The 27,252-nt window shown below is 40.0% G+C and overlaps 1 protein-coding gene across 3 annotated transcripts in view; it reads right to left on the bottom strand.

Moving 5' to 3' along the window:
- The window catches only part of dgkg (diacylglycerol kinase, gamma), a 46,231-nt gene extending 21,391 nt beyond the window's left edge, over positions 1–24,840 (bottom strand). Inside the window, exons 1-20 of one of the 3 annotated variants that reach the window (XM_088383280.1) lie at positions 24,624–24,840; positions 16,778–17,168; positions 15,593–15,669; positions 12,141–12,291; positions 11,154–11,216; positions 10,189–10,440; positions 9,935–10,087; positions 9,656–9,705; positions 9,314–9,388; positions 9,067–9,186; positions 8,880–8,997; positions 8,720–8,808; positions 8,477–8,593; positions 7,567–7,665; positions 6,668–6,778; positions 6,504–6,577; positions 5,556–5,630; positions 4,405–4,490; positions 4,053–4,142; positions 3,401–3,561 (exon numbers count right to left, since the gene is read on the bottom strand). In XM_088383280.1, the coding sequence (XP_088239406.1) occupies positions 3,401–3,561; positions 4,053–4,142; positions 4,405–4,490; positions 5,556–5,630; positions 6,504–6,577; positions 6,668–6,778; positions 7,567–7,665; positions 8,477–8,593; positions 8,720–8,808; positions 8,880–8,997; positions 9,067–9,186; positions 9,314–9,388; positions 9,656–9,705; positions 9,935–10,087; positions 10,189–10,440; positions 11,154–11,216; positions 12,141–12,291; positions 15,593–15,669; positions 16,778–16,844 (2,028 nt within the window). In that variant the 5' untranslated portion in view covers positions 16,845–17,168; positions 24,624–24,840. Of the gene's footprint in view, positions 1–3,400; positions 3,562–4,052; positions 4,143–4,404; positions 4,491–5,555; positions 5,631–6,503; positions 6,578–6,667; positions 6,779–7,566; positions 7,666–8,476; positions 8,594–8,719; positions 8,809–8,879; positions 8,998–9,066; positions 9,187–9,313; positions 9,389–9,655; positions 9,706–9,934; positions 10,088–10,188; positions 10,441–11,153; positions 11,217–12,140; positions 12,292–15,592; positions 15,670–16,777; positions 17,169–21,394; positions 21,559–24,623 lie in introns of those variants that run through there. The other 2 variants (XM_088383279.1, XM_088383281.1) reach the window with 2 other exon arrangements.
- Positions 24,841–27,252: the final 2,412 nt, after the last annotated feature.

The following is a 27,252-nucleotide window of genomic DNA, read 5'->3' as shown; positions in this document are numbered from 1 at the left end:
TTCTATCTACTAATATTTTGTTGCTGCCTGTCAAGCACTTTGAATGAACGCTCAGGATGTTTTTACATACAGCGCTTATGTTACGTGGTTATATGGGTATCATGAAAGGTGCGTCACAGTCGACACCATCTTGGCAAGCGATCAAGGGAAGTGTCATAGTAAACATTCGGAAATGGTAAGGAACCCCCCTGCCAAGCCCTCAACAGAAGAATCAGCTTGCAGCACATGTTCTTGTGCATCCGAGTGTAAGCACGTGCATGCACAAGCACGAATGCACACACGCACTCGCACAGGGTTCTATACACAACATCAAATCACACCCTGTTTTGTAAGGATTAATGAGTGTGTGTATGTGTGTGTGTGTCTGCAACTGTGCATGCATGCATGCACTGTACTGAATAAATCCACTCCTATTGAATGTGCTCAGGTATATCGACACTGCAATGGCGAGTTTTCAAATTCCTCTGCTCCTCCGCTACCCACGCCACAATTACTGTTGCGCTTGAGTGAGTGTTGATTAAACAAGCTGGCTTCACGTGAACGAACACAACTTATTTCTATTTTTTTATTTTTGCATCGTTTATCCACTAATGTTTAGAATCTTCAAATAGTAAATATGAGGCAAAACAACCTAAGTTAACAAAAAGTGATTTTTAAATCGTGACTCCATTTATTAAAGGAGAAAACAATTAATTAGAGTCATTGTGTCACTTGCTTGCTCCCCTTTTTAAATCTTTACTGTGGTTAATCTCATTTATGTTCATTTTCACTGATCACACCAGTGGCGATTGCTCAGAGGCGTCTGTCTGTCCATCCATCCATCCATCCATCCATCCATCCATCCATCCATCCATCCATCCATCCATCCATCCATCCATCCATCCATCCATCCATCCATCCATCCATCTTTCGAACCACTTATCCTATGCCAGCACTTGAGATTCTGAAGGCCTTTTGCAGATTACAATTACATGAAAACACAAAAAAACTGAAATGTGTGATTGGTCAAAATTAATAAACCACAATCAGCAACTGCACAGCGAAGACACACACTATGAAATGAATACAAATGACTGTTGGAAATAAATTATTAGTATTTTATGGAAGTTGTAAATGTAGGCCAGTATTTCTAATTGCTACATAGTGAAGCGGGAGTGATTCCAAAACAGTTTTATCTGATATCTAGCGAGCTGGCTCTTGATCGAGTGAATTAGGTGAATGCGCTGCTGTAAAACTACTTGTGTTTCATATCATCTTTGAACTGAGACGTAAGATCCTCAAAGGGAAGAAAAGTTTGCATTTACAACGTGACAACTAGAATAAAAAACAGATGCTAGCATCGCCTTGGACAAGCCCACCACATGCTCCACACCATGCAGCTAAGTCGGCGTCATGTACTGCAACTGTGGAAGCGCTCACATCTAGCATGATGTCACCATGGCACCCAAACCTTGAAGCACAAGATGAGCCAAGCAGATTGGAAGGCCTCTTAGCGTGACGTGGTGGACTGAGTCACAACGGGTGGTTTGCTCAGGTGTCCAGATAGGCGACCATCTGTCACTATTGCACCCGCGAGGCTCCACGATCTGTCACCCTGGCTTTCAAATACGTAGCTACTGCATTTTTTTTTCTGTCTCCGAAGCAACGTCCTTCAGCCATATTCATTTGTTCATTTTCATTTATTGATTTAGTGACTTTTTGAGTCGACTGTAATTGTTAAACATTTGAGTGGGAAATAAAATGATACAATATAAAAAGCTGCACATAGACGACGAGTGTGTTGTGTGTTCAGTCTGGCAAGCATGCAGGCATCAGTGGGAGTGCAGTTGTGTAACAACGCCACAGTGCATCCTCTTCTACTTGTGCACACAATGTCCTTTTTGGGCATTTGTATCTTAGTTTTTTTTATGGTGAACCCTACATGCAATTGCTAAGAGTTATTTGTATTTGTTCAAGTCGGTTATGACATGGACTGAAAGTGATAAAAAAAAAAATAATTCTACGTTGACTCCGAGTAAAATTAGGCAGAACAGCATAAACATCCTTTGGCATAAATAATACTTAGTTTATCTACTTACCTGCCTTTATGCATTTTTTGAATAATATTTTTGTATTAATATTATTTATATTGAAGGAAACACACTTTTATTTACAGTATGTTCAATTTGATGTAAAAAGAAGACAACGACTAAGAATGAGATGTTCAAATTAGGGTGTGAAACAATTTGCATTTGTTGCATTAGGCCCGATTTTCATCAGAACATAAGAGTGAGTTGGTACTCATAGTAAAACAAGCATGTGAGCGAGCCAAAATAGGTTGGTAACCTATTTAACTATGAAATTACCGACCATGTCCATTTTTCAGCGAGTGAGTCAACTACTTTACTCTAGTTTATTACTTTTTAAAGAGATGGTACTGTGCTTGCCAGTTAAAACGCCAGACTGATCTGTTAAGTTGCTGATGAATAGTTATTAGAGTTAAAGTGTACAAGCGAGGCTTCATTCGAGTCAATGTCGACTGCCCAGCTGCTGCGTTGCCATAGCGATGCTTCACTGTTGACGTGCGACAACACAAGCGTTTGACGACCATGAAGATCCATGTGTGTGTGTGCGTACATATGTTTTGCGTATGTGTCCAAGTGTGAGCGTGTGTGTGTGTGTGCATGTCAAGCCCATAAAAATGTGAATGAGTCTTTTGGCCAGTAACTCCAATGAAACATGAGCCAATAAAAAGATGGGTTGCTCGGTAACGGTAACATGGCAACCAACTAAATCCACCAATGGAGAAAGTTGTCTGAGAGGGAGCAACTCATCATGCATCTGCTCTCCCTTAATGGCCAAACAAACTTTGACCACTTTAAATTAAGTGACCATAACATGCTGATGTCATCTCATCAGGGGCTGGCCGTTCTTACGCCCTGTACATTATTGTAAGGTAGATTCAATTAAAGTCCAATTTAAAACCAAATAAAAAGACATTTACAGAGACTAGACAGAACTGATAATTCACATAAGTAGCCAGAACATGGATGCATAAAACATTGTGGACTCGAAGTGATCATATGGAAGATGACTGGATTTCTAATTCAGCATCGATTACACTATACTGAGCTGCTTGCATGCTTCAATTTAGTTTTGTTTGTTATTATGACCAAAAAATAACAAGAAAATTACAATATTATTTTTTATTTAATTATTATTATTTATTTATTTATTATTATGTTGTGGTTTGCTCATTGTCTAATGAAAAACATGTAAATCCAATTGTATTACTTGAGTTTTATTTTATTGTTAATCAGATTAAACTACATCTACATTGGTGCGTCCTCCCACATGACAAGTTGCTAATACCAACAATGCAAGCATTTCGATTCCACTTGTTACAATTAAATGTTCTCACCACTCCGATAGAGAAGTAGTTGTTGACGATGTTGTAGGGTACCGGGTCACCCTTCTCTTCCTTGTCATCGGGCACGATGTCGATGTTCCAGCGGTCCAGCACAACCTCGATACTGTGCTCGATGTCACGCAGGAACTTTAGCAAGCTGCCCCCCTCATATCCTGAAAACACACATTTAGTAAGAGTTTAGACACACTTCATTTTATTTTGGGTCACACATGTTGGTGGAATATATATACATATGTATATATTTGCCCCAACAGTGTACCTTGTCACATTAAATGGTCAATCAAGCTAATCTTTTTACATACCGCAGTTTTTTTTTTTTTTTACAGGAACTTCACCAAAACGGTTTGTCCCAATTCTTAAGCGAGAACTCGTGATCCAGGCTTCAACAGCTTTCCACTTAACTTCTCCATTGCCTTTCCCCCCCTCCTAATGAGGTTACATAATGCACAATATTATCTTTACGGCCGTGGAATTCCATCATGTGGATGCATTTCACATTTGCGGTGTATAATTTTGTAAATAAGGTTTCCCGGCAGGACTAACACGAATGAATTCTGCTCAATAGTCTGTGTCCAAAATGCAATTTTCACTTTAAGTAATGACTTTGCCTGTGCTGTGCAGTATAGCATGGTAGGGGTCTCACCTCCCCCCCAGCGGAGGCAGCGTGCCAGGTCGTTGCCTGTCCCCAGCGGCAGGATGGCCACCGGGGGGTGCCGAACGAAGCTGGCCTTGTCTGCAAAGACATATTTCAATTGTCACATATACTCACCGCTGATGGAGCAGAAAAGATGGAAGGACAGTTTAAAAAAAAAAAAAAAAAAATGAAAAACCTTTGGCGATTCATTTCAATCATGATGACCTTACCAGCATGATGCCTTTACCATCTCACCATACGACACATCAAGGAAGAAAATCATGAATAAAAACTATTTGGAAGCTACTGCTGACGAACACAAAGCATAAATTCATTTGAATGAATAAGATTGTATGAATACCTATACAGTCCAGGATCCAGCCAACGGTGCCGTCCCCGCCGCAAGCGAGCACTCGGAAATCAGGGACGTCATGAAAAAAGTTGAGCCTGAGACGTCAGAAGTGACAACATGTACGGTGTGTTAGCATCATTGCCTGCGTCAACACAGTTTTCATGAATTCTCATTAACTCAATTCTGAACACCGAGGTTGCACAACACTACAGAGCAGGCACAGTGCAGTGCTTAATACTCCCCTTCAGAAGTATTGGGACGGCAAGGTCAAATCTTTTATTTTTGCATACTGAAGACTTCTGTGTTTCGGATCAAGATAAATCAGTGTGAAAAGTTCGGCGCACCAGCTTTTATTTAATATTTACTACATCAGATGGGTGTTAATAGTTCTAATATCCCCCACAGCTTGCTTCCCACAGAATGTAATTTACTGGAGACTTTCCAAATGAGATGAAGAGAAAGCGTATAGCCCCGCATATGCTCGTTCCACCATCTTCTCCTGAGTTTCCTATGTGGCTGCAGGGCGCACACGTGACCCTTCAAAGGGACCTTTCATGTGAGTCGGGACAAAGGTGTCGATAGAGGCTTTCATGCCTGGCAGCTGCACGAGGCCAATGATGCCTTTCACTCAAGCTAGCCACCTGGTGCTCAGCGACCCATTAATGCTCACAATTAGTCCTCAAGTAGTATATTGAATTCATATTACACACGTGAAGAATGAAAATCTATAAAAGAGGAGCTTTTAAGATAGTTTCCATTGCTGTCATAATGTCATCGCAGTGATTTTTTTTGCATCTATGTTGGGGTTGAAGTTTGTGTACACGAGTCACTTCCGTTGTGTACGTCTCTGCAAAATGTTCATTAATCGGCTTAATCTCGATTGTCTGTTCTGCGCTGGGATTTTTATTTTTATAAAACAAGCGCGTGTTAGTGGGCTCTAACCAATCTTCCTCTCACCTCGCTGCCAGCTGAGGCTGTTGCTATGGTACCATGGCAACACTCGGCCTCTTTGGAGAGACAATTTAACCCTGTCGGCAACCAACGTCTCCTTGACATTGCGGCTGGTGAGCATCTATTGTGCTATCCATTATCTAAAATCAATTGTTCATGGTGGTTGGGGATGTTGATGGAATTAAATCAACTAAATGGGGAGCATTTACCTGAGTGCTGGGCCACCTTGGTCCAAACTGTGCACCTGCCGTGGGTTGAGAAGGTATCGGAACTTCCTGAGAACCCTGAAAGAAGGAGAAGGGCAAAAAGGAAAGTAAATATCCTGTGTAAAATCCTCTCAAATATTGGCTTTTTATTTTGAATGGGTAAAAACATTATTCTGTAGCTATCAGTCAGGTTTCAAACCCGGTTAATTTTGCTGCTCTTTAGTATTTAAGTTTATTTTGAGTCATCATAAGGTGCCTTTAAGACCTCCATATTTCCCAAGAAAAAAAATCCAATATTTTTAATTGAACTATAACCTTACAGTTTAATTATTCAGTTACAGTTTATTTTCATAATGACACCAAAGGCACTTTATTGTTATCCTTTCTATGTTGCGTTGACATTCGCAAAGGATGAAAAATAACAAGCCGATTTTGATCAAAGTACAAAATACAGATCTCTTTTCAAATGTAGGGAGAAAAGTTAAAAAGTCCTTAGAAAACAAAACATTTGTACTTCATTACTTGACACGGATGAAAAGTAAAAATCACCCACATTATTAATTTTCACGCGTCCCAATACTTTTGATCTTTGCCCTCTCCAACTGCCCATATGCTAATGAGCTCAGTCATGTCTGCCTGCCAGTTTCCCGTGACCTTTGTAGCCGCATCCGACGGAGTGAACTATTTGTGCTGAATGACAAATGTACGTTCTGTCGTGCGTGTCTTGCATGTATGTCCGACAAAGCAGCACATGCTGGCTGATCTCACGGTTACATATTGAAGCCAATTATATAAACTATTGGCTACTAAGCATCCCTCTTCGAAAAGTCAATAAGCTGCATTAAAAATGTTTTGTGTCTCATTGGATAACTTTCAGACATTATTACTATTTGAAGATACAGTATATATATATATATTTTTTTTAAATGTTATATTAAATAGCAATCTTACCTTTCCCCCTGTCTTCCACCACTTTTGGGATTAACCAGCACCAGCAGAGGGTGAGTGCCCGGGAAGGGTGAGATCTATAGACAGGAAGTTGAATCAACAACCTCAGTCCTTTAGTTTGCAGAGAAAGTTTTGGTTTTGGACCCCGGCCTGAGCAGAACCATTACCTGCAATGCTTGTCCGTCTCCAGGGGAGAATTTGAACACTTGGTTGATGTCGTCCGGGCTGGTGCAGGGAGGAGAGTCGCCTTCTCCACGTTTCACCACAGACTGGCGGTCCTGCAGACAAGACCAGTGCAAAATGACATGAATTGAAACACAGGAAGATTTAAATCTTTTAAAAAAAAAAAATCATCCTTTCATCTTACATCACTGATCCTCATTTGGGTCATGGATGTGCAGGATATGAACCATTCATACTCACATTCACAGCTAGAATCAGAGAGCGCAACTTATAAGGTGTCGAACAATTTAAACCTCATAAGTCACAACTTCCGTCTGATTAGTTGTGTTTTCTATGGTAATATAAAATTAGAGGTGCAAGATGCGGTCATATTATGTACTTCTCACGTCACAACGACACTTTTCAGTAACAAGGCAAAAAAAAGTGTGTTATTTTCAATTGCAAACTCTACCTTTTACTAAGTCTAAGAGCAAATCTTAGATTTCCTTATACCTCATATTATGTTTAAGCCTTTTAGAAAATCATACTCCCAAAAAAGAAAGAAAAGTCAAACTTAGAAATAGAGCCAGGTGCTTGTTGAACTCCAATTCAAACACAACCAGCAAAGAAGAGTGACAGCATGACACTCCGTCTGGCATGTGCACCTGCTGTTTACACCTGAAAGTGACATGCGATCTTTTCCAAAGGCAAATGAGTGACGTGTTGTCGGAAATGCGGGCGGGTGTATCCTGTCATATCATGAGTTCCAAGTAACAAAGTAAAAATACTTTTTTTTTGATACATGATCTGTACTTGAATATCCATTTGTCTGTTTCCTTTTAATCTTTACAGAGATTGTCTGCACATTAATCGCCTCCTATATGAAGTCGAGTATGCAACTCACCAAGACAACAGGACAAATGTAGGAGGGCAGCAAGGTGTGGTCCCTCAAGGCTCCTCCGTCACACTCTGGCTTCACATGGGACGCGCATTTGTTATGCAGCTGTGGAGGACGGCATGAAAACGCAAATATGATAATGCACTCCATCCATTCTGACATTTTTTATAGAGCTTGCCTTCATAAGGTTGACTTTGTGCAAGATGGGTGCACAATTGTTTAGTTGCAAGTCATTTGCAAATACTAACAAACAATCACACGTTGGGACAATTTGGGGTCTTTATTTAACCTAAAGTGCGTCATTTGGAGAATGTTGGAGGCCAAATGCAAACGCGATACCAATTGATGGCATTTGATGTCAGTTGTGTAGCACACTTTGGATGTAAAAGCAAGTCAGCAAGGTCATCTGGTGGATGTAAGTAGTATTGCATCTAAACAACACAAAAAGGAACTTTTAGAATAAATCTTATAGAATTTGAAAGCCTGTTTGTTTCCCTTTTTAGATGATGCCATGTTTATAAATAAATCTACATTTGTGTGATTTTCAGCTGAGCTGAGTATGTGAGTTGCACCCATGAAAAATTTCCTAACGTTTCTACAAAACCTTTTGAATTTCCACGTCTGAGGCCTGGTTACATTCGTCAGCAAGTGAGGCTCATAGCTTTTTAATATCCAAATTGAATTGGCAACAAGCTTAAACAAACACTATCTTGTGGCATTTTGATTCCAAGACATGATGTTGTAGTGAATTGAGGATCTTTGATGAAACAAACATACAGTAGTAGTTTGCTGCAATCATGTGGCATCTACTGTATAGGCAATTAAAAAACTTTTTTTTGGGGGGTGGCATGAATGTTTGAACAGGGGGAACAATGTATTGTCAAATCCGTCCGTCTGTTCGTCCATCATTACGCACAGTGATCTGGCACCACACACAGTGGAGACCGGTCAAGCCTTGATAACATTTGATGCTCCGGTGACATCGGTCACATTTGGTCGGTGAGTTGCCCTCCATCCACACGTGCTGCATAGCCTGGAGATTGCAGACACACACACATGCACGGACACAGGCAGGGTTTGTTTACTGATGGCTCTAATGAAGAAAGCTCCGTCTGCTTCCACTTGGAAAAATCATCATTGGGAAAAAGTGTGTGCTCACGTTGGTGTGCCTGCGGGACTTGGCGTAGGTGCTAATGCAGGCGGCGATGTCTTTGGACACACAGCGCTCGTGCACCGTGTACTTGCATACTGTCGGGAAAAACACACCCATTTCAGTGACAACATACGTGGAACATGCATGGTCATGGCCATCCACTCACAGGAACAGCAGAGGCCCTGCTTTCGCACGCCCAGCAGCATGGTGTGACAAAAGTTACAGTAGGCCGGTTTGTTGAAGTGCTTCAGGCGCCACACGTGCTGGCCATCCTCCTGAACATTCTAGTGGGAGACATCAAAATCAAGATATTTGATGGTTTTGGTTTGTGGACTAGAAAAACAGACACAAACCGTGTCCATGCCGAGCAAAACCAGCAAGGGGATGGTCGTCAGGCCTCCTCTGATCCACTCTTCCAGGGTGACTGTGCCATCCCGATCGTAGTCGATTTCCTCCATCATTTCTTTCAGAATCTACCGTGGCAGAGTAAACATTGTATAATGTCTCATGATGACAGTCTAACCCTGGAAACAATTATTTCTATTTCTAAACTGTTGCTATGAAAATCTTGGAAGCCAACCAGTATTATAAGATGCTCACCGGCCGTAGTTCTGTCGAGTCCCATTCCAGATACTCGGCAACGTGTACCATCTGATTGATGATGCGGTCCAGCTCCTACCAAAGATCCCAAATAGGACAACACAAAGCATTGTGGCATATGGATCACAACCTCTCGTGTCCAAACATGATGTAAAGCCGCTACAAATTCCATACGAGCTGCAAAGTTCTGTTTATGCCTCAGAACCTGGCTAGCATTAAAACGGACTGGCCATTACAAACGATCTTAATGTCAACACGCCGCCTGCCAATCCCTATTCTTAGCACAATGGGTACGGAGGATAGAAAGAAAACAAAGTTGAAGAAGGAGATGGGGAAACTCACCGAGCTATCCAAGACGCCGTTGCCGTCTGTGTCGTACAGCCGGAACATGACTGGAAGGGAAACAAAGAGAGCCTTTTTTTTTTTTTTAACTTCTTGATTGTCGGTATTCATGCCAAGCTGACAAATACTTTGACCTACTAATCAGTTCACAGAAAAAGACATTGGGGTATTTCAAAACCTGATTGCTAAAAAATCACATAGTTTAAGTTACACTGGCCAGAATTACTTCGTAGAAATGGAAGCAAAGAGAGAGGAAGGGTCCCTGTGCCTGTCACTCACACTCCAGCTTGTCCTCTGGTGTTCCACGCTCCAGCAGGGAAAGGTAGCAAACAATGTCCTTCAAGAAGACCACCTGTGGAACTGACTGGGGGGATCCTTTGTGGGGTGACGGCGTCCTCCGGAGCAACGACTGCTTCTCCGAGCGGCTTATCTCTGTCAATCAACGCATAGAAACAGTAAGTACAGGAGAAAATGACATTTCTCATACAGATCTTGTACTGGACTGAGATTTTGGGGGGGCAGAGGAGACTTACCTGGTGAAAGTTTCGGGGGTGACACTGGCGACCGGGCTGGGCCGGCATTAGGGGTCAGGGCATTATTGCTGCGCTGGCAAGGCTTGACCTGGATACACGGAGAGCGGTGGGCCCCCCCGGGCGTGTGGGCCCCAGTTCTGGACCGCTGTGAAGAGGAGCGGGACGAACAAGGGGAGGTGGTGGCCTCAGTGCCGCTGGCAAGCTCCGGCGTGTGTCGACCCATCGCCGACAGGATGCTCTTACCGTTCATGCCTTGGACACAAAAGGGAAAGGTCCTTTAAAGATAGAATAAAGTGGAACACCAGCCTTTAGTTGACCTGCAACTATGATTTGTTTTGGGGTCAAACTTTCACTGTTATTAACTTTAGTAGGTAGTTTGACATTTTGGGCATTGCTCTATTCACATACAATACTAACACACATAGAACTACTGACAGACTTGTAAACATGCACCACATTAGTGTGTGTGTGTGTGTGGGGGGGGGAGGGGGGGGAGTCAGCCAGTCACATCGTAAGTCTTTATAGCCTTTATAAATAAAAAAAATGATTAACACTAACACCTTAACTTTGATAAGTGACTTTTTATACAGTGACGCTCTTTCTTGAATGGAATAAATGTCTAGAAAAAGCAAACAACTATGTCGCAATAATCCTTTACTGAAAAAGTTTTAGGTATCCAACATAAGAGGTTCCCTTGTCACAAAAAAACAAAACAAAAAACAAAAAAACCTTAGAGGAATCTCAAGTTGATTAGTTTACAGGGCAACACAATAATATTGCAAAGAGAAGAAACTTTTAAGGCGGGCTGATTGAAGTCACAGCTCAACCAATTTCACGAAATGGATTCCACAAGGTTAAACAACAACAACAAATCACACATCAACACAACAAGCAGCGGTTGCAGATGGCTTTGTGCGGGGAGGAGAGCAGCACCACCCAGCCCGTCAAGGCACGTCTGCTAGTACCTGTGATGGGGGCACACGCCACCTCGGTGTGAATAGAGATACCAGCATCAATGGAGCAGGACTCTTTGAGAAGGAAACACATTGAGCAGCAATAAGACAACATAGACGCAGGATTAATGGAGCTCACCTTCGCTTCTACCTTAATTACATCAAGAGACAATTCGCAAAAACTATGCTTTTAATGACCGTCACTTATGATAGTTGAATCTTTCTTTTCTTTTTTAGCCTGACAAGGAGAAAAATATTCAAAATCCCTCCCATGTTATGTTATTTGAAATTCACTAAACACAAGGTGGCAGTGCAGGCTAAAACAATCCATCTATTTTCTCTAGCACTTTAATAACTGGCCTATCCCAGCTGACAGGGCATATATAAACAAACAGTCACACAATTAGTCTTAAAGTAATGCTGCATGCATATTTTTACACATATAAACCCCACATGACCAGAAGGAATTCAAAATCAGAAGTGTGAGGATGGTGTGGCAACCATCCTTTCATCATAATTTCAATATACGTATTGAAGCTCAATTGATCCATCCAATCATATTTTTGAATTTTCTCTATCGCTTATCATTATTCAGGTCGCAGAGGAGTCGGAGCCTTTTCCAACTGACTATGGGCAAACCTAACGTGCTTGTTTTTTTAAATATTGGAGGAAGCCAGAGTAGCACAGTACATCAAATGGGAAGCATACAAAATTCAGCACCAAGATTAGAAACCCAAAACTTCAGAACTGTGAAGCGGACATGTTAACCACTAATCCACTGTGCGTCTGGATTAAATCATTTATTATTTAATTATAGATTTTTTTGGGGGCGGGGGGGAAGGTCATTATTATAATTATTTTGAAAAGTTGCATTGCAGTGACAATCATTTAGAACCACCATTTAAATTTTGTTCCTGTGTAGGTTAAGGATTTGCATGTCTCATTTTATAGCATAAGCGGATTTAAATTTAAAAAAAGAAAAACATGAGAGGAGCTCACCCAATAAGCTTCCTGCAGCTCGACAATGGTCGGGCAAGGCACCTCCCGTCTTGCTCTTGAAGGAGGTAAAGAGGTGCTGACACAGTTCTTGCGGGATGTCGTTCTCCAGGTACGTGGCCATAAAGAGCTGAAAGCCCTCATAGTCGATAGGCTGCACGAGGGGAACATAGTTAGCCAATGACAAGCATGACAAACTTAATTTATTTGCATCATATCAACTTAAACACTTTGGTCTCAGCCTGAGTGGAGTAAAAATGATTAGGCAAATGAAAAACAAAAACACAATGTGCAATTGTTGCCAAATAGATCCTCTGGAAACTATTATATTTAAAAACATTGTTGAATTTGCCTATTAATAAAATGGACCCAAGCATTGGAGCTCTTAATTGTCAGGCAATCTCAGGTTAGACTTGGCCACATCTTAATTAATCATCTTTGGGGAAGGCTCGTTTGTTCCGAGTACAAAAAGAGAGATCCAATATGACACAGTTGGAGATAAAACCAGGCCAATTGTTTCATTGGATTCCTCCGGAAAATGGTTTAGGTCAATTTATTCCTTCTATATAGTATCTTCTGCATGATTTTGATTATATTTGATGCACTTTTTACTTTGTGTAGGTGGAGTTCGTTCCAATGCTTTTGTCCATTTACTCAGTAAATTTCAGCAAAATTTTTGCGTATACTTTGGAGTTACTTTGCAGAAAAGCACGAAATCAGTCTATTGTATGGTACACAGTTGAACTAAAATGAGCTAGCAGCACAACAAACAATGGAGAGTGGGTTAGAACGGTTGTCCTCATGCATGATGAATCCCTTCAACACATACAGCATGTATCAGATGGATAAATATCAGTGTTACCACGGCGGCGCATAATCTTAACACCACTGTCAATGGTTGTATGTATTGGACCAGTTAAGCCCCCCAAACACCCACCCGCCCCCGTTGCTACTCACTGCTGTCGGGTGACACATTGTGAATGTTCGGAGCAAATGTACATGCAGACCACTGACAGAAACACCACGTTGACACACATGCACCCCCCAGCACCACCTGGGTCGAGCCTTACTTTGTCGAGAACATCACGCTGCTATTTTATGCGTGCGGTCGTAAATAGCAAGCAAGGGGGGAGAGGAAGGAGGAAAGGACGAAATGAATCAAGATGATGTCATTAGTCTCCATGTCCATAAATGTTTTCAACCACTTTGTCCTTACAGTATTTGATACAAAAATGCCAACAGCTTAATTCTTTACGTTCTCTTCTTACATTTTAATATTACATTCCTGGACAATACCCCATCTCTCCATTGCAGGTTCCTGGTTTGCTGTTTCTTGTCCAGTTAATAACTATTTTGGTCAAATACTTGTATATATTGGTTGTAATTTGACTGTCTGCCACTAGATGGTGACAGAAGAACGAAACATAAGTAGCCTAGATTTGTTGACTATTGAAGGTCATCTGGTGAAATCCTGCTTTTACACCTACAGCAACGACTCTGTTCATTTTATATTTTTGGGGCATTATTAGTGATGTATATATTGAGATGATAAGTTTCTCTGTCAAGACATTAAACTCATGTACAGTTTTTTAAGTTGTTATTTTACTTTTATACTACACCGTTGAATAAGCTCTGAAAGAAGGAACCCGCATGCGTACTGTATATTTTAATAAAATATTAGTCAGTGATAATATCCATCAAAACATCTCCTGCATACCAAAAAAGGTAAAGTGAATCAGGTTGTGCACCTTAGGATTTGGAATGGAAACAAGCGGTTGCGCAGTGGCTTTGGACCCCCGTCATTCACAAAACATCCTCCCCTCAACTCGCCTCTGTTGGTTTAACCCCGCCAGTTCCCAAAGAGACCACCATTGCCACTCTTCTTTCCTTTTTTGGTAAAACCCACCAGCAGACTTTAATTTGCCGTGCATCGTGCGATAAGCACACATCACGCAAGCATACACAGCTGCAACAGTGGAAACTGAAGACGCTCTGGTCCTTTTTTATTTTCCACAGATTAATAACTAGTATAAAATATCGTCTGGTTGTGGAAATAAATTTTTGGGATGTTTTTTTAAACATGAATTTCCCACAGAAATATGCAATCAAAATATCAGAAAGAAAATAAAACAACTCTGTAGTAGTAGTATTCAAATGCCACTCTTCCTGTCTGCAACACCTTGTTATGACTGAGGTACCATGACATTGCCGTGACAAGGATGACCATGACATATTTGCATAGTTCATTTTGGCAGGGCACAATATATCTCTGGGACATTCAAAACGAGCGCTACCTGTCGAAATGATATGTAAGCTTGCTGAGTGGATCATTTGACCACATGATAATAAACACAGCCATCCTGCATCCTTCGCGTGCAAATGAAAGCCTTCAAGTGATTTATAAAACCTCTTTCCAAGTCAATAGGATTTACATCATGGCATTTTGCCGAGTGTCTCTTCATATGATACGACTTGCATTTTTCTGATATTCTGACAAGAGTTGTGCAAATGCTGCCACGCTGCATTCACTTAAAAAAAGTGAAAATATTTGACAAGTTTTTAGCCAATGTCATTTTAGCTGAACATCACTTTATAGAGTTTTTTTAAGTTTTGTTTTGCTAAATAATGCCTCCTTACAAGGATGCATTTGTGGCAGTTTTACTTCACAGTTTGGGCAAAGAAAATTTTTTAAATTTCTTTAAAGATTTTCCCTGGTTGACTAAATGGGGCCTAGCATCTATTAGAGGGATGGTCACAAGTTGATAAACTATATTGACGTACGTATATGACATTGAAAGTATAACGACCGGGATTGATTCCTTCTATTACCATGATGAAGATGGAGTGTCTTATCTTACCGCGTCTTATCTTAAGTGCCATTACGACATTACGACGCTTGCTTTGTTGCTATATTTGCAACTCAAGCAGAAGGCTGCATTATGGATCACAAGTAATGGTGCGAGGAAATAATGTGGGTGAGTGGACACCGTCTGCTTTTCCCACTCATCAGTCTCAAAGAGCGAGCCAAAAGGCAAAATTCGCTGCCCGCCCATTTTGGAACGAGACGGAAGACATCTCGTTTGTCGCCATTTTGCTTGGAGGCAACCACTGCGGCTGCAACAATGCCTCCGATGACTCACGCATTCGCGAATTGATGGACGACAGAGAGCAAGGCCAAAGTCAGCCATTGTGGCGCCAGGTATGCCCACGTGGATGTAAAGTCTGTCTGGCCCACACGGCTTGTATCATTCCTGAAGCCGATGCAATTAAAGTACAGATAATCATGACAACCACCACAAAAGTGGATTCCTTTGGTGATTCATTTCAAAGCTAATCTACGTTTGGTTTCAAATTGAGGCAGCAAAAGGCAACTCCCAGCCAAAAGTTCCCTTACATAAAACAAAATCTACTGAAATTACACAATGACACAAAATGAGAGTGAAAATGATGGTCACCTGCTCAGGGTTATATTTGGAGAGCACTCCTTCGCCGTGGAACTCCTCCAGAACATCCTTTAACTTTTTGGTGGAGTCTGTGGAGAACAGAGGAGAAAAATGATTTTTTAATTCAAAGCACTCCAAGAATGCTCCATCTTGGTATATTTAACCTTAAAGAATCATTCAACCCAATTATAGAAGAGCGAACCATATATGGTAACTTAAAGGAGATGTAAAAAGAGTTCCCACGTTTATGGCAATCTTTCATAAAATAACAAAGGATCGAGAATTATAGGAATACAGTTTTCTTGCCACGGTGTAATTTATGGAGCCGATCTGTCTCATCTAGCGTGCCAGCTCTCATCCCGCCGAATATTCATCCGCTTCATTTGAATAACAACCAATTGGCAGGATCTTGCCAGCGACATCCTGCCAGGTAGCAGGGTCCAAATGGCCGATGTAACAATCTTTTCGGAATGAAACTAGTTCTTTATTTCAAATTCACCTCAGTGCCGCTAACTGACCCACAATGATGTCAGCATTTTTCCTTCCACTGATTGGTTGATCAAAATAAATCAAATGCTCTCCGTTGTGATCTGCACACCTTAATAAATGCGATAAACATCAACTCATCCATTTTTATTTGTTTTTGTTTTTTTGGTCATGTTAAATTATTCAGATTAAATCGGGTAATTCATTACGGCCCAGGTACCAATATACTAATGTAGACAGCAAGAATTTACTATCTTTGGTAAGAAGACTGCAGTATCTCACTAATCAGACATCTATGCTCAGTAACATTAGACAGTGACCCGCTCAGAGAATGATGTATCGATATTGATAACAGGTAATAAACTTTTATGTTTTTTACGCAAGGACAAGAAGAGGAGACCGGGCACGTGCTCCTTTGACTAACAAATAGGCCACAAGGCCAGCAGGTGAAAGTCCAATGTCCAATTTCGTGTGTGTTTATGTCGATGTAAATGTCTTCTCTTATCATTAAAATAAACAAGAGAGTAAAAACAAGAGCTGAATAGCAATAGGCTGATCACACATTTTGAGGTTTGTATACTGCACATACAATTTAAAAACAAATTTATCATCTATAATTGTAATATTCAAAGAACATGCTTGAAGCAATATTAGTGGATTAGCCTACCCTAGAATCTTCAAGAAAATAAGTCACTCTTCATATGTACTTACACTCACTGTACTGTTGGAGCTGGTTGAACTCAGCCGGGCTTAGACACACCCAGCTCCCGTCTCCCATAATGCCTTAATTTGTAGAGGTCAAAGGGGGACGTCTGGCAAAGCGCAGTTCCACCAGAAACAGGTAGGATAATTAATATCAGGTCAGATTGAGGATGAAAACTGAGGCGTTTGTCATTTCGTCCAGGAGGAAAATTATAGTCCCTGAATCTTCTGAAAAGCAATAATCCAAAATAGGAAGTATAAAACGTCCGCTAGGAGATGTGATGAGGAGAAAGCGGAGGAGGATGTGTCAGGATGAGGTCAAGGTGTTTGCGACCTTTCTGGTTGTCATTTTTGCGATGTTGTCCTCAGGACTCAGCAGAAAAAAGCTCCATATTCACACCTGCACACAAACGCACAACATTACACACATTTCTTAACACAGCAACTCTTAACACATATATTTTATTAACACCAGCTTTACCGCCACAGTAAAAATATTGTCAAATGTCCAACAAAATTGCGCACCAATTGCGGCTAGTGAGTGTCGTTTTGATTTTCTGCTCACATCGACAAACACATTAGTTCCCCGGCAGTGACAATAATTCCTCATGTCATACTTTATGAAAGTGGAGGCTTTTATTTTTATTAATGCATTGTGTTGCCTCACTCTCCAAACAGGATTTCTTTTTTTTTTCCAGAGCCACTTTCAACCATTCAAATGCTTATACACCATATCATCAGAAACAAAAAAATACAATAATTTTAATTAAGAGTTGAAACAAACATGCAATACACTCCGTGTTCCTCCAAGTGAAGCATGTGCGCTCATGGACATGCATGTGCTGTTGTGTAAAGAGACAAACGGAGGATCCCTGTGTGTTATTTTGTGCGTGTGCATGGGGGCCTCCCCCCTCCGGTGCAAAGAGGGATTCTGTTTTGCTGAGCGGGTTGCTAGGCAACCCTGACGTCACTGCAGTGCAAAGAGAAACACCACGACGGAAACAGACGAATGCATGAAGGACACTTAACTTACTCTGCGATTGCTATCTGCTTGGGTTTCAATGCACTGTCCTCCTATACGCAGCCTCCACATTAGGTACACCTGCATAATCTGATGACATCACCCAACACAAGATCCACAAGGCCTACTTTTGTCTGACCTGGTCAGAGAGGTTTGATTAAACAATATATTGTGTGTGGTTGAAATGAACTGCGCCGCTGACTATTTTTCATTGTCCAATGTGGTCGGTAAGTGTGACATTAAGTTCAACCACTACAGAGTGGCGTCCAATTCGAAATTTAGAATTGCACACCTTCAGTGTAGTGCCACGTATGTGGATGCAGAGAAATCCAACTGCATATCTTGGTGTTTAAATTTAAAATGTTTTTCTCTTTTGTTGAATGTGATACTGCTCTGGGTGTGTTGGTAAAGTAGCAGTATCTTAAAAGTGTATAATCACTACATTTTATTTTAGCATAAAGCTAGCGGACTTTCGACTGAAAGTTTAAGTGTGTTTGAATAAGGTTAAATGAGTTTTAAGCAAGATTCTAAACTGAGGTGACATCGTGTAAGTGCAAGTTTATTGATTTTTTTTAATTACTATCCTTGAATATTATTGGTGCTGAAAAACGTCAGCTCCACAGTTTTATCAGTAATATAGTAAAAATGAGTGAATATTTACTTTGCAAGTTGACTTTTATTGTGTGTTCCTAAATTTAAAGTTTAGGGGCCATTGTGCTCCTCGTAAAACAGAGCCTTGCTTTAAAGTGCTTGGGAGAGGTAACGACTGAAAACAGTTTTATTGTATTTTTATGTTCTCTCTTTATCATGGCTTTTTACACTATCGAGGTTGCCGGTGGGTCTGGAAAATATTCCCTGTGACGAATGAGCGTTTCACTATGAGCCAAAAATATGCCCCAAATTCCACAAGCCCATCTCATCCATCACAGAGGACGTCTCTGATTCAGACATCAAGGCGGCAAGCTTGATGTCCCCAGGAAGCAATGGCTCATGCTGAATCACATACAAACACTCCATGCTAGCTCAGGCCACAAGCGGACGATGAAAGACAACCGTGCTCGAGATTTTGGTCACAAAGTTCAAACACTGAAAGCGGCAGTAAACGACTGTGCTCTTCGTCGTTTTCCGAACAGACTGCATGAAATCCACCAGACTACACAAGACGCACTTGCCAACCATGACATACAACTATAATTTCATCCTGCGCACATATGACAAAAAATACATGTACTGAGGGGATAGCAAGTCATAAAACGTGTGACATATGAGGATATATTGTTGATTGCATTTCTTCATTAAACATTGAACGTGGGAAAATTGTGCTTAGCTAATGTTTGCATTCAAATAAAATAGTCAAGTTTTCCCCAAATGACATTAAAGCCAAATTTAAATAAAAATGCAATCTGCTTCTGCGTTCCATCATCATCATCAAATTGCATCTAATCGTGCATACAATCAACTGCAATAGTAAAAAATTGACAATTTCATTTGTGAAATATATTTTGCTTAAGAATAGGAAATTCAAATATTTATTTTACATCTCGAATTCAAGAATGCTCTACTCGAGAGCAGCATCAGCATGATGTCAGACAAATACTTCCAATAAGAGAGGCATGGGAGCAATTGAATGCTATTTTGCCAAACTTAGTTGAAGGTAACAGTGAAGCTGGAAATTTTTAAAAATAGGATATTTCATGTCTGAGCTTTTTGAGATATACAAGAGTTATCATTTGTTCAAGTAAGAAGAGATATTTATTTTTATTTCCCGCTTTTGTCAATAAATAAAAGAGCCGTACAAGTTATTCATGGTCTTTTATGGTTGTTTCTATCAGCACAGTTGCCATGGCGCTCACATGTGACTTTGTTATGATTACTCGTGCCTATGCCTGCACTTCACGTCGTCTGCCCACACAGGCCGCCTTTGTCGCGTAAAATGTCAATTGACTCGCTGCAAGGCACACATAGCAGCTGCTAAACCAGGAGATGTTTGCAACAATAATGGCGAGCGGAGGGATGCACGCTCAGGCAGGAAGTTGAACAATAATGTTGTTTTTTGTGTGTGTGGGGAGGGGGTTGCACAGGATACGACTGACATCTTCATCCCAGTGAGTCCGGGGTCTAACCTCTTGACAGGAAGTGCAGCAGACCCGATAGAGGCGGCAGTCTCAACGCTGTCATTGTGGACACGCCCATGAGAGGAAGCTGTACGTCTTTTGTGAAAATGTGATTACTATGCGGAAGCTTTTTTTTATTTTTTTTTCCTTCTTTTGCTCACTGTCAAATGCAAAGTGTGTTCATCTGTCTATGCCAGTAACGTTTAATGACAGAACAATTGACTACTCTTCTGCTAGATGGCAATAAACCTGGCTAAATTGTAAAAACGTTAAAACAAAAGCTTCATACTCCATAAGCAGGCAAAAAATGTAAGGTATCGAATAGGGGTGTAACAAAAAATCTATTTGAATTGGAAATTTGGTTTCGATTTCAAAGATGTATACACAAAATAATGACTTTGTCTCAACAGAACTTGAAAGGGTCAAAGGTCAATGAAAAGTTTTTATACACACACGTCATCAATTGGTTTTCACAGGGCACGGGGAGAATGAGCAAACTCCGACAGAATCAAACCTTGCACCTCTGCCCAGCGTGCCACCCACCGTGCCACCTCATTATAATAACAATAACAATATGCTTTTGCGGCTTTTGAAAGTGACAGAAGCAAAGCTTTTAATGGACCGTGATGAAGCAATGGTAGAAGCCCCACCACACCATTACGTTTATAACACGCCCAAGCGAATGCTTAAGAATCAATAAACATCTCATCCTGCTGCACGAGATGTCGTTAAGCATGCTGTCAGCTGCCTCATGCTGGAACGTCACTCAACGAGAAAAACTGAGAGGGACAAAAAAAAAAATCAATAACTGTAAGATATGAAATTTAAAGAGCAAGTATTTTAAACTAATTTGGCATTTGAGTGGTCTTAAAATGGAATGAAAATATTCCAAATGTAAACTATTTGAGTGAATCATTATGAACTGGATCTGCTGGACCTTACATCCTGCTGAACTCCGTCTTCCTCTGAGTCTGATCAATCAGGTATACGTACCAATAAAAAAAAAACTATCATGGAATTACTGTTTTAATTAGGACTAGTCAGTCACAAGCCCCACATCGCCAAGCATAAAATGACATTCACACCTATGGAAAAGACGATTAATCTCCCATGTATGTTTTTGGAATGTCGTAGCAAGCCAGACTTCCCAAAAAAAACAAATTCAAGCATGGGTACTTTGCGATTCACCACAAAAGAGGCAGACGTGCAAAACATTACTCCACCATGCTGTCAATAAGAATAAATTGCACAAATGTTTATTATTAGTTCATGTTATGAGCATTTATAGGGAAAATATCTTTGGGCCTCAGCACTGCAAAACAGATTCTTTTATTTGTTTTTAAGTGTGCATGTAAATGATTTAAAATGTATAACCCACGTTCCATAGGTTGGACACACCTGTCTGAAAGAGCAAAAGCGCAAAGTAGAAGCGAGATGTCGATGGGAACACAGTATACAGTAGCAAGAATGGCAGCCAGAAGTCCTTCCTACCTGATGTCTCCCTTTGCCACTCGCATGGGAAGAAATCACGCTTACATCCCAGATCGGCACCACCACAAGCGTGTGTGGGACCAGTCGTATGCTTCCGAGCCTGCAGAGTTGTGTCCACGCGGCAGGCAGCAGGAGCAGCAACATCCCTCACCTCATCCTCTCTGAATGCAAGACGACTTTCCCCCCCCTTCTCTCTGAAGCCCTGCCCCTCTCGCTCTCTTCTTTGCTCGCCTGTTTGTGTTTCTCTCGCTTCCCTCTTTCTGTTTCCTCACATTCAGAGCCTCTTTGGGTTTTTTTTGTTTTGGTTTTTTTTTGCTTATGAGCAACTTCTTTTTTTTGCATGTGTTTTCCCGGTAATTTTTTGGGGGGCAAAAAAAATACATGTATATGAGCCACCCCTTTCTGTCTTAATACCCTCTGTCATGTGTTTGCAAAGTCACATGCTGTAATGTCAAATCTCATTTGATCAGATTGATTTGATGTGGTCATGCACAATTTTATTACTCTGGTTTTTTTTTAGTAATAATTTAAAAAAGGCACATTAATGAAATAAAAGGACAATAAATGCTGTATATAAAAAAAAAAACTTGAAACGTTACAGTAGTGATTACATTTTGCATGGCAAGGGAAAAAAACAACCATGACAATAAAAATCAAATGGTGATTACAATGAAATTTAATATCAAAGATATTGCAATAAAATAAAATCCTGATAGAAAGATACACATTATTAAAACAGGTGGAGTGCAGTATAAATAAAAGAGCAATGACAAATTTAATTTAAAATTTACAAAACAAACAAAAAATAATGCTATGCTTTAAATAATTGTTACTACTCTTGTTACTCAAGATAAATGTCAATTTTTTCTCCACTGTTGATACAGTAATTAAATAATAAAAGGGTAAAACTAATACAGTAATCAAATAACAATAATAATCCTATTGACTTTTGACCAAGCTGACTCAGGTGTTGAACTAGTGGGTTATGGGCTTAAGAGTTATTTTCAATAAGCAAACCCAAAATCACTTAAACCCAAAAAGGAAATAAAAAAGCATCAACACCTATCTTGTTTTCAATCAATGTTCCTCCTTACTCGAGCGCACACACAAACACACTGCTCAGCATGTCAGCCGCCAGTAAAGGTGTCACTGCAACGTGTCGGCCTGTTGTTACGCTGCTGGCTATTTTTGTCGTGACATCATTGATGAATGAAGCCAGACCCGCCCTGCTTGGCCATTTCTCACAGAGTCCTTTAACGCACACTCACAAAAACACATGCACACACACTAATTTGCGTGCTAATGCATCGGAGCTCATCTTTCTGTGGCCTTTTTGTCTCATTTTGCAGAAGCTAGCCTCATTTCCCACTTATCGCTGTAGCAATGCCAAACCAACCGCATCCCCAGAGGACAGAGAAAAGCCTCCATTATTGCTTTTTGCGTCTCTCCTCATTGCCAGCAGCATCCAGACCCTTTTTTCAGCCAATTAATGAATCAACTGTCTTCCCGAGTCGCCTTGTTGGACAGAAGTGCTATTACGGAACATCAATGTAGGTCTGGAGATTGTATAGAGAACAAAACCCTTCAAAAATATCTTGTCTTGATTTCCAACACTCTCATTTCAAATCCTAGTTTGAATCTCTACCCTCACTTGGAATCCCAAATTGAAACTGTAATGCTTGTTTGGAACAAACTGTTTGCACTCTATCATGGCTTGAAATCTTAATTGCATCTTTTACTATTACTACCATGCATTGTTATTGTAGGCAAATTTGAATTACAATTCAGTGTCATGACTTTGCTGCCCACGCAGGAAGTGTGACGTTTGCACACAACCATCATGATGACCAAACAGGAAGTGGAAGGCAGTAATAAAGACTCATGTGGTTTCACAGTTGAACAACTTTTGACTAAGAATAGCATGCATTAAAAAAATTTACAATTAAAGGTTTATCATTGCAGGTTGCACTCAAGTCTTGCAAAAGAGTTCTGCGTTACAGTTTCTCAGTGCTTTGACACTTCCCACGCACGCGCCTTGCTTATCTTCTCATAAGTCAGAGATGATTTCACTGTGACGCGAACGTCTCTCCTTCAACATCAGTGTTAATCTTTCTATCAATGTTGCTGAGTAACGCTGAAAATTATTCAATTTTCTGATGACTGAGTTGAGAAAGGTCATCAGTATGGATAGTTTTTACCACTTGTATCAAAATCTTGGCCTGCATTGTTTTTATTAACCCAGACAAAACTCTAATATTATACACGAGTATTTTTTAAGACACCTCAACAGGGAAGATATATACATGCACATTATTTGCATCAGAGCAGACAGTGTTTGGTCAATTGATCAATGTATTGACGGGTTCAGACATTTCAGAGGTCTTGTTATGTTAATGTTATGTCAACATAATTTTCTGTCACAAATATGCTTCAGGACGAAGTAAATTAAGTAAAGTGTTAATGTTCATTATGATTTTAATGTTACAGTGGCTTACAAAAATATTAAGTATACTATTTGCACAAGAAATGCGCTTTTGTTTTAGTGTGCACTTGCACAGAGGTGTCAAACTCATTTTTTTGGCGGGCCGCATAGCTTCTTTTGGAGGGCCATTATGACTTTCAACCCAAATAAATGTATGAGCACCTCATATTATATACAGCAAAAGCTACAAAACAAACTGACAAATAACTCGTTTTCAAATCAGATGAGTAAAAACTGGTCAAATATTTAAAGAAAAAGATATTAAATGTGAAGACAATTTGCAATTCTAGTAATGATACGAATTTGATGCACAATTTGTCTTTGCGGGCCACATAAAATAATGTGGCGGGCCGTATCTGGCCCCCGGGCCTTGAGTTTGACACCTGTCACCTCTAAGACTTAGAGGTTCTGCGCTATTATTTTTTTCTATTTTTAGTATTTTTAAGTGGTAGCAACTTGGTGCAAAACGTTTGTGAACCACTGCACCAATCTATATGAAAAAAGGAATTAGTTTTTTTTTTTTTTTAAATTGCACGACGTGAAGCGACTTATTTTCTACAATGATGGTAAAAAAACATGTTTAAACAAGAAACTTTTATGGCTGTTCATCTGCGCGAATATTTAAAAGTCATGGGCAACACTTGCTGTCCTTGTAGTGCAAATGATCATTTGTTGCATTTTTGCACCGAAAACATATTTATCTCAGCTTTAAATCCAATTACTGCACAAATTGAGCGACAGACTTACCTTTACCTTGCAGCTCACGATTCAAATTTCCATTCCATGTTCTCAAGCAGCGATGCAGCTTCCCTCTTGCACTGCACGAACTCTTTGAGTTCACTTAAAAGTGACAAAAACGCTGCAGAATTCGTCCCTCCCTGAGCCATAGAAAATCTGTGTGTTGTCCAGGGACAGCAAAATCAGGAAAGCCGTGAAGTGACAGCGCGACTCGCGCACACCTGAACTTTGACTTAAGGTCAGAGTTCGTTATACATAAAATATTTTTCTAATAATATTATTGTTGTACGACTTCATCTTAAAATCTTGTAATCAATTCTGATTCAAATTTAAAGCATGAAAAAAAAAATTGTGACAAGTGCTATCTGCGCCTCACTATTAAAAGCATGCATATTCAGGGTAGCATGTGGAAACAGTTTGTATGACTTATTACTGGTGCGAGCATCTGAATTATTCAAAGCAGACCTTGTCAATAATTTAATCTGCAATAATAAAATTCAGTAAATGCATACATTGAGATTTGAAAAATTTAAAGGTTAGGGCCAAAGCAGGACAAAGTGGTGCTGCAAACTTGGAAATTAGTGTGACCTGTGTGGAACGTGACAGGGTCATAGCAATCTTTTCAGAAATGGAAGGGGACAAATTGTTCAGTCAGTCATAAGCCATCTTTTATGACCAAATCCTTTTGCACTCAACTGCTCCTTTCTCTAGTGGCCAAAGAACTAAAAAAGAAACTGTCAAAACTGTGGATGAGATGAAACAATATGACACTGAAGTATATAATAGGTCAAACAAGAAATGCTCCATGGGGCCACTGAACAAAAAGGAAAACATAGCCCTTGCCAGCACACTAATTGGATACAAAATGGAAAGAGAGTTGAAAGATTTGAAAGACCAACTTGCATAATGTCAGCCTCTCAAATGTGAATGTACTCTTTTTTCCCGTTGTGCTTTTTGTAAATTGTCTACAGTTTGAATCGTTCATGTGTGAGAAAGAGAGATAGATTTGCTAAAATTATTTATTCTCCCCTGAATTCCAACCACTGGGACGTGATTATGATACAGAAGAGAAATGTTTAACTTATGTATGTGTTTCCATGGCATCCAGAAACATTCATAAATGCAACTTAAAAAGCTTTCAAGTGATGTTCTGGCTTTGTTGTCTTGGTGACGATATATGCTGCAAAGAAATATACAATTTCAAATCCAACAAAATTGTTCGCATACAATAACTTATAGGTGAATTTTGTCTTTAACACTTCTGGTGTGGTGTACCTTTTTATTTGTGCAAAAATAAACACATTAGTCAAATATTTATATGTAAAAATAAATCCCAACACATATGCAAAGCTACCAGAAAGAAAATTGACAATCCTTTGCCTCGTATTATTAGATAAACTTAAAATGAAATAATCACTAAATAATAAACATTGCAAAATACTCGTAAATTTGATGAAAATGAATTGTTGGTTGTCCGCAATCCAACTCTTGACATTTCACATCAACAACTGCCATCTTGGCAAAGGTGTAGCTTTCTACAACAGACAGAATGCCAGTGAGATCACTGCAGCACCCCCCCTCCCCCCAAAATATGAAATGTCACCAAGACCTTTGTATCCTAGAACTTGACATTCAAATGTACCATTTGCCAGCTCCCAACGAGACCTCCTCTGTTTGTTGTGTTTTGCATTTGCATTCAGTCATCCACCTCCTTTTTGTCCCTGTACTGTAGTAGACATGTGTGATCTCAACAGTGGTAGTCGTTACATTTCGAGCTCCACTAGATGTCATGAATAACAATTAAAGTCAAAAAGTCATGAACAGCTTCAACCCTGTTAGATTGTAAAATGGTTGGCAGCTAATAAATGAACAAATATGATCCAGTCTGCGTCTCAGTGGACCTCACAAAGGACTGAGAAGTATAGAATAAAATGAGTATAAACAAATTCTATTATGTTTAATACATTATTTCCAGTTTACATCATTATCTAGACACACTGAAAAATGATTAGGATGGTTGTGAGAGGCGAAAGAGCGTGCTAATGGTTAATTAGCAAATTAGTGAGTCCAGAGCCAAGGAGGTCATGCAGTGCATCCTCTGCATCTTTACATTGAAAGTAATCATTTTGTTTCATTTCCGTCTTTGCTGGTGGATTCACTTCAATGAACATCCTTGTGTACTCTCCTGGGTCTCCATTTGAATGTGATTACCGAGCACTCACATGGACAATTACACAAGGGATGGCTCATCATTTCCAAAGTGGAGCACTGCATATAGTTTATATGTTCTCACTCAACCATCTGAATCCAGCCTGAGCACAATCTAGAGAAAAATAAATAAAACACACACAATGTAGACCACAGGTGTCAAACTCAAGGCCCGGGGGCCAGATACGGCCCGCCACATTATTTTATGTGGCCCGCGAAGACAAATTGTGCATCAAATTTGTGTCATAACTAGAATTGCAAATTGTCTTCACTTTTAATAATATCTTTTTTTCTTTAAATATTTGACCAGTTTTTACTCGTCTGATTTGAAAACGAGTTATATGTCAGTTTGTTTTGTAGCTTTTACTGTATCGAATATGATGTGCTCATACATTGATTTGGGTTGACAGTCATAATGGCCCTCCGAAAG

Source organism: Syngnathus floridae, chromosome 8 (assembly GCF_059516105.1).
Source record: "Syngnathus floridae isolate MCC-2025c chromosome 8, RoL_Sflo_1.0, whole genome shotgun sequence".
NCBI lineage: Eukaryota > Metazoa > Chordata > Actinopteri > Syngnathiformes > Syngnathidae > Syngnathus > Syngnathus floridae.
This window is presented reverse-complemented; position numbering and strand designations above follow the sequence as displayed.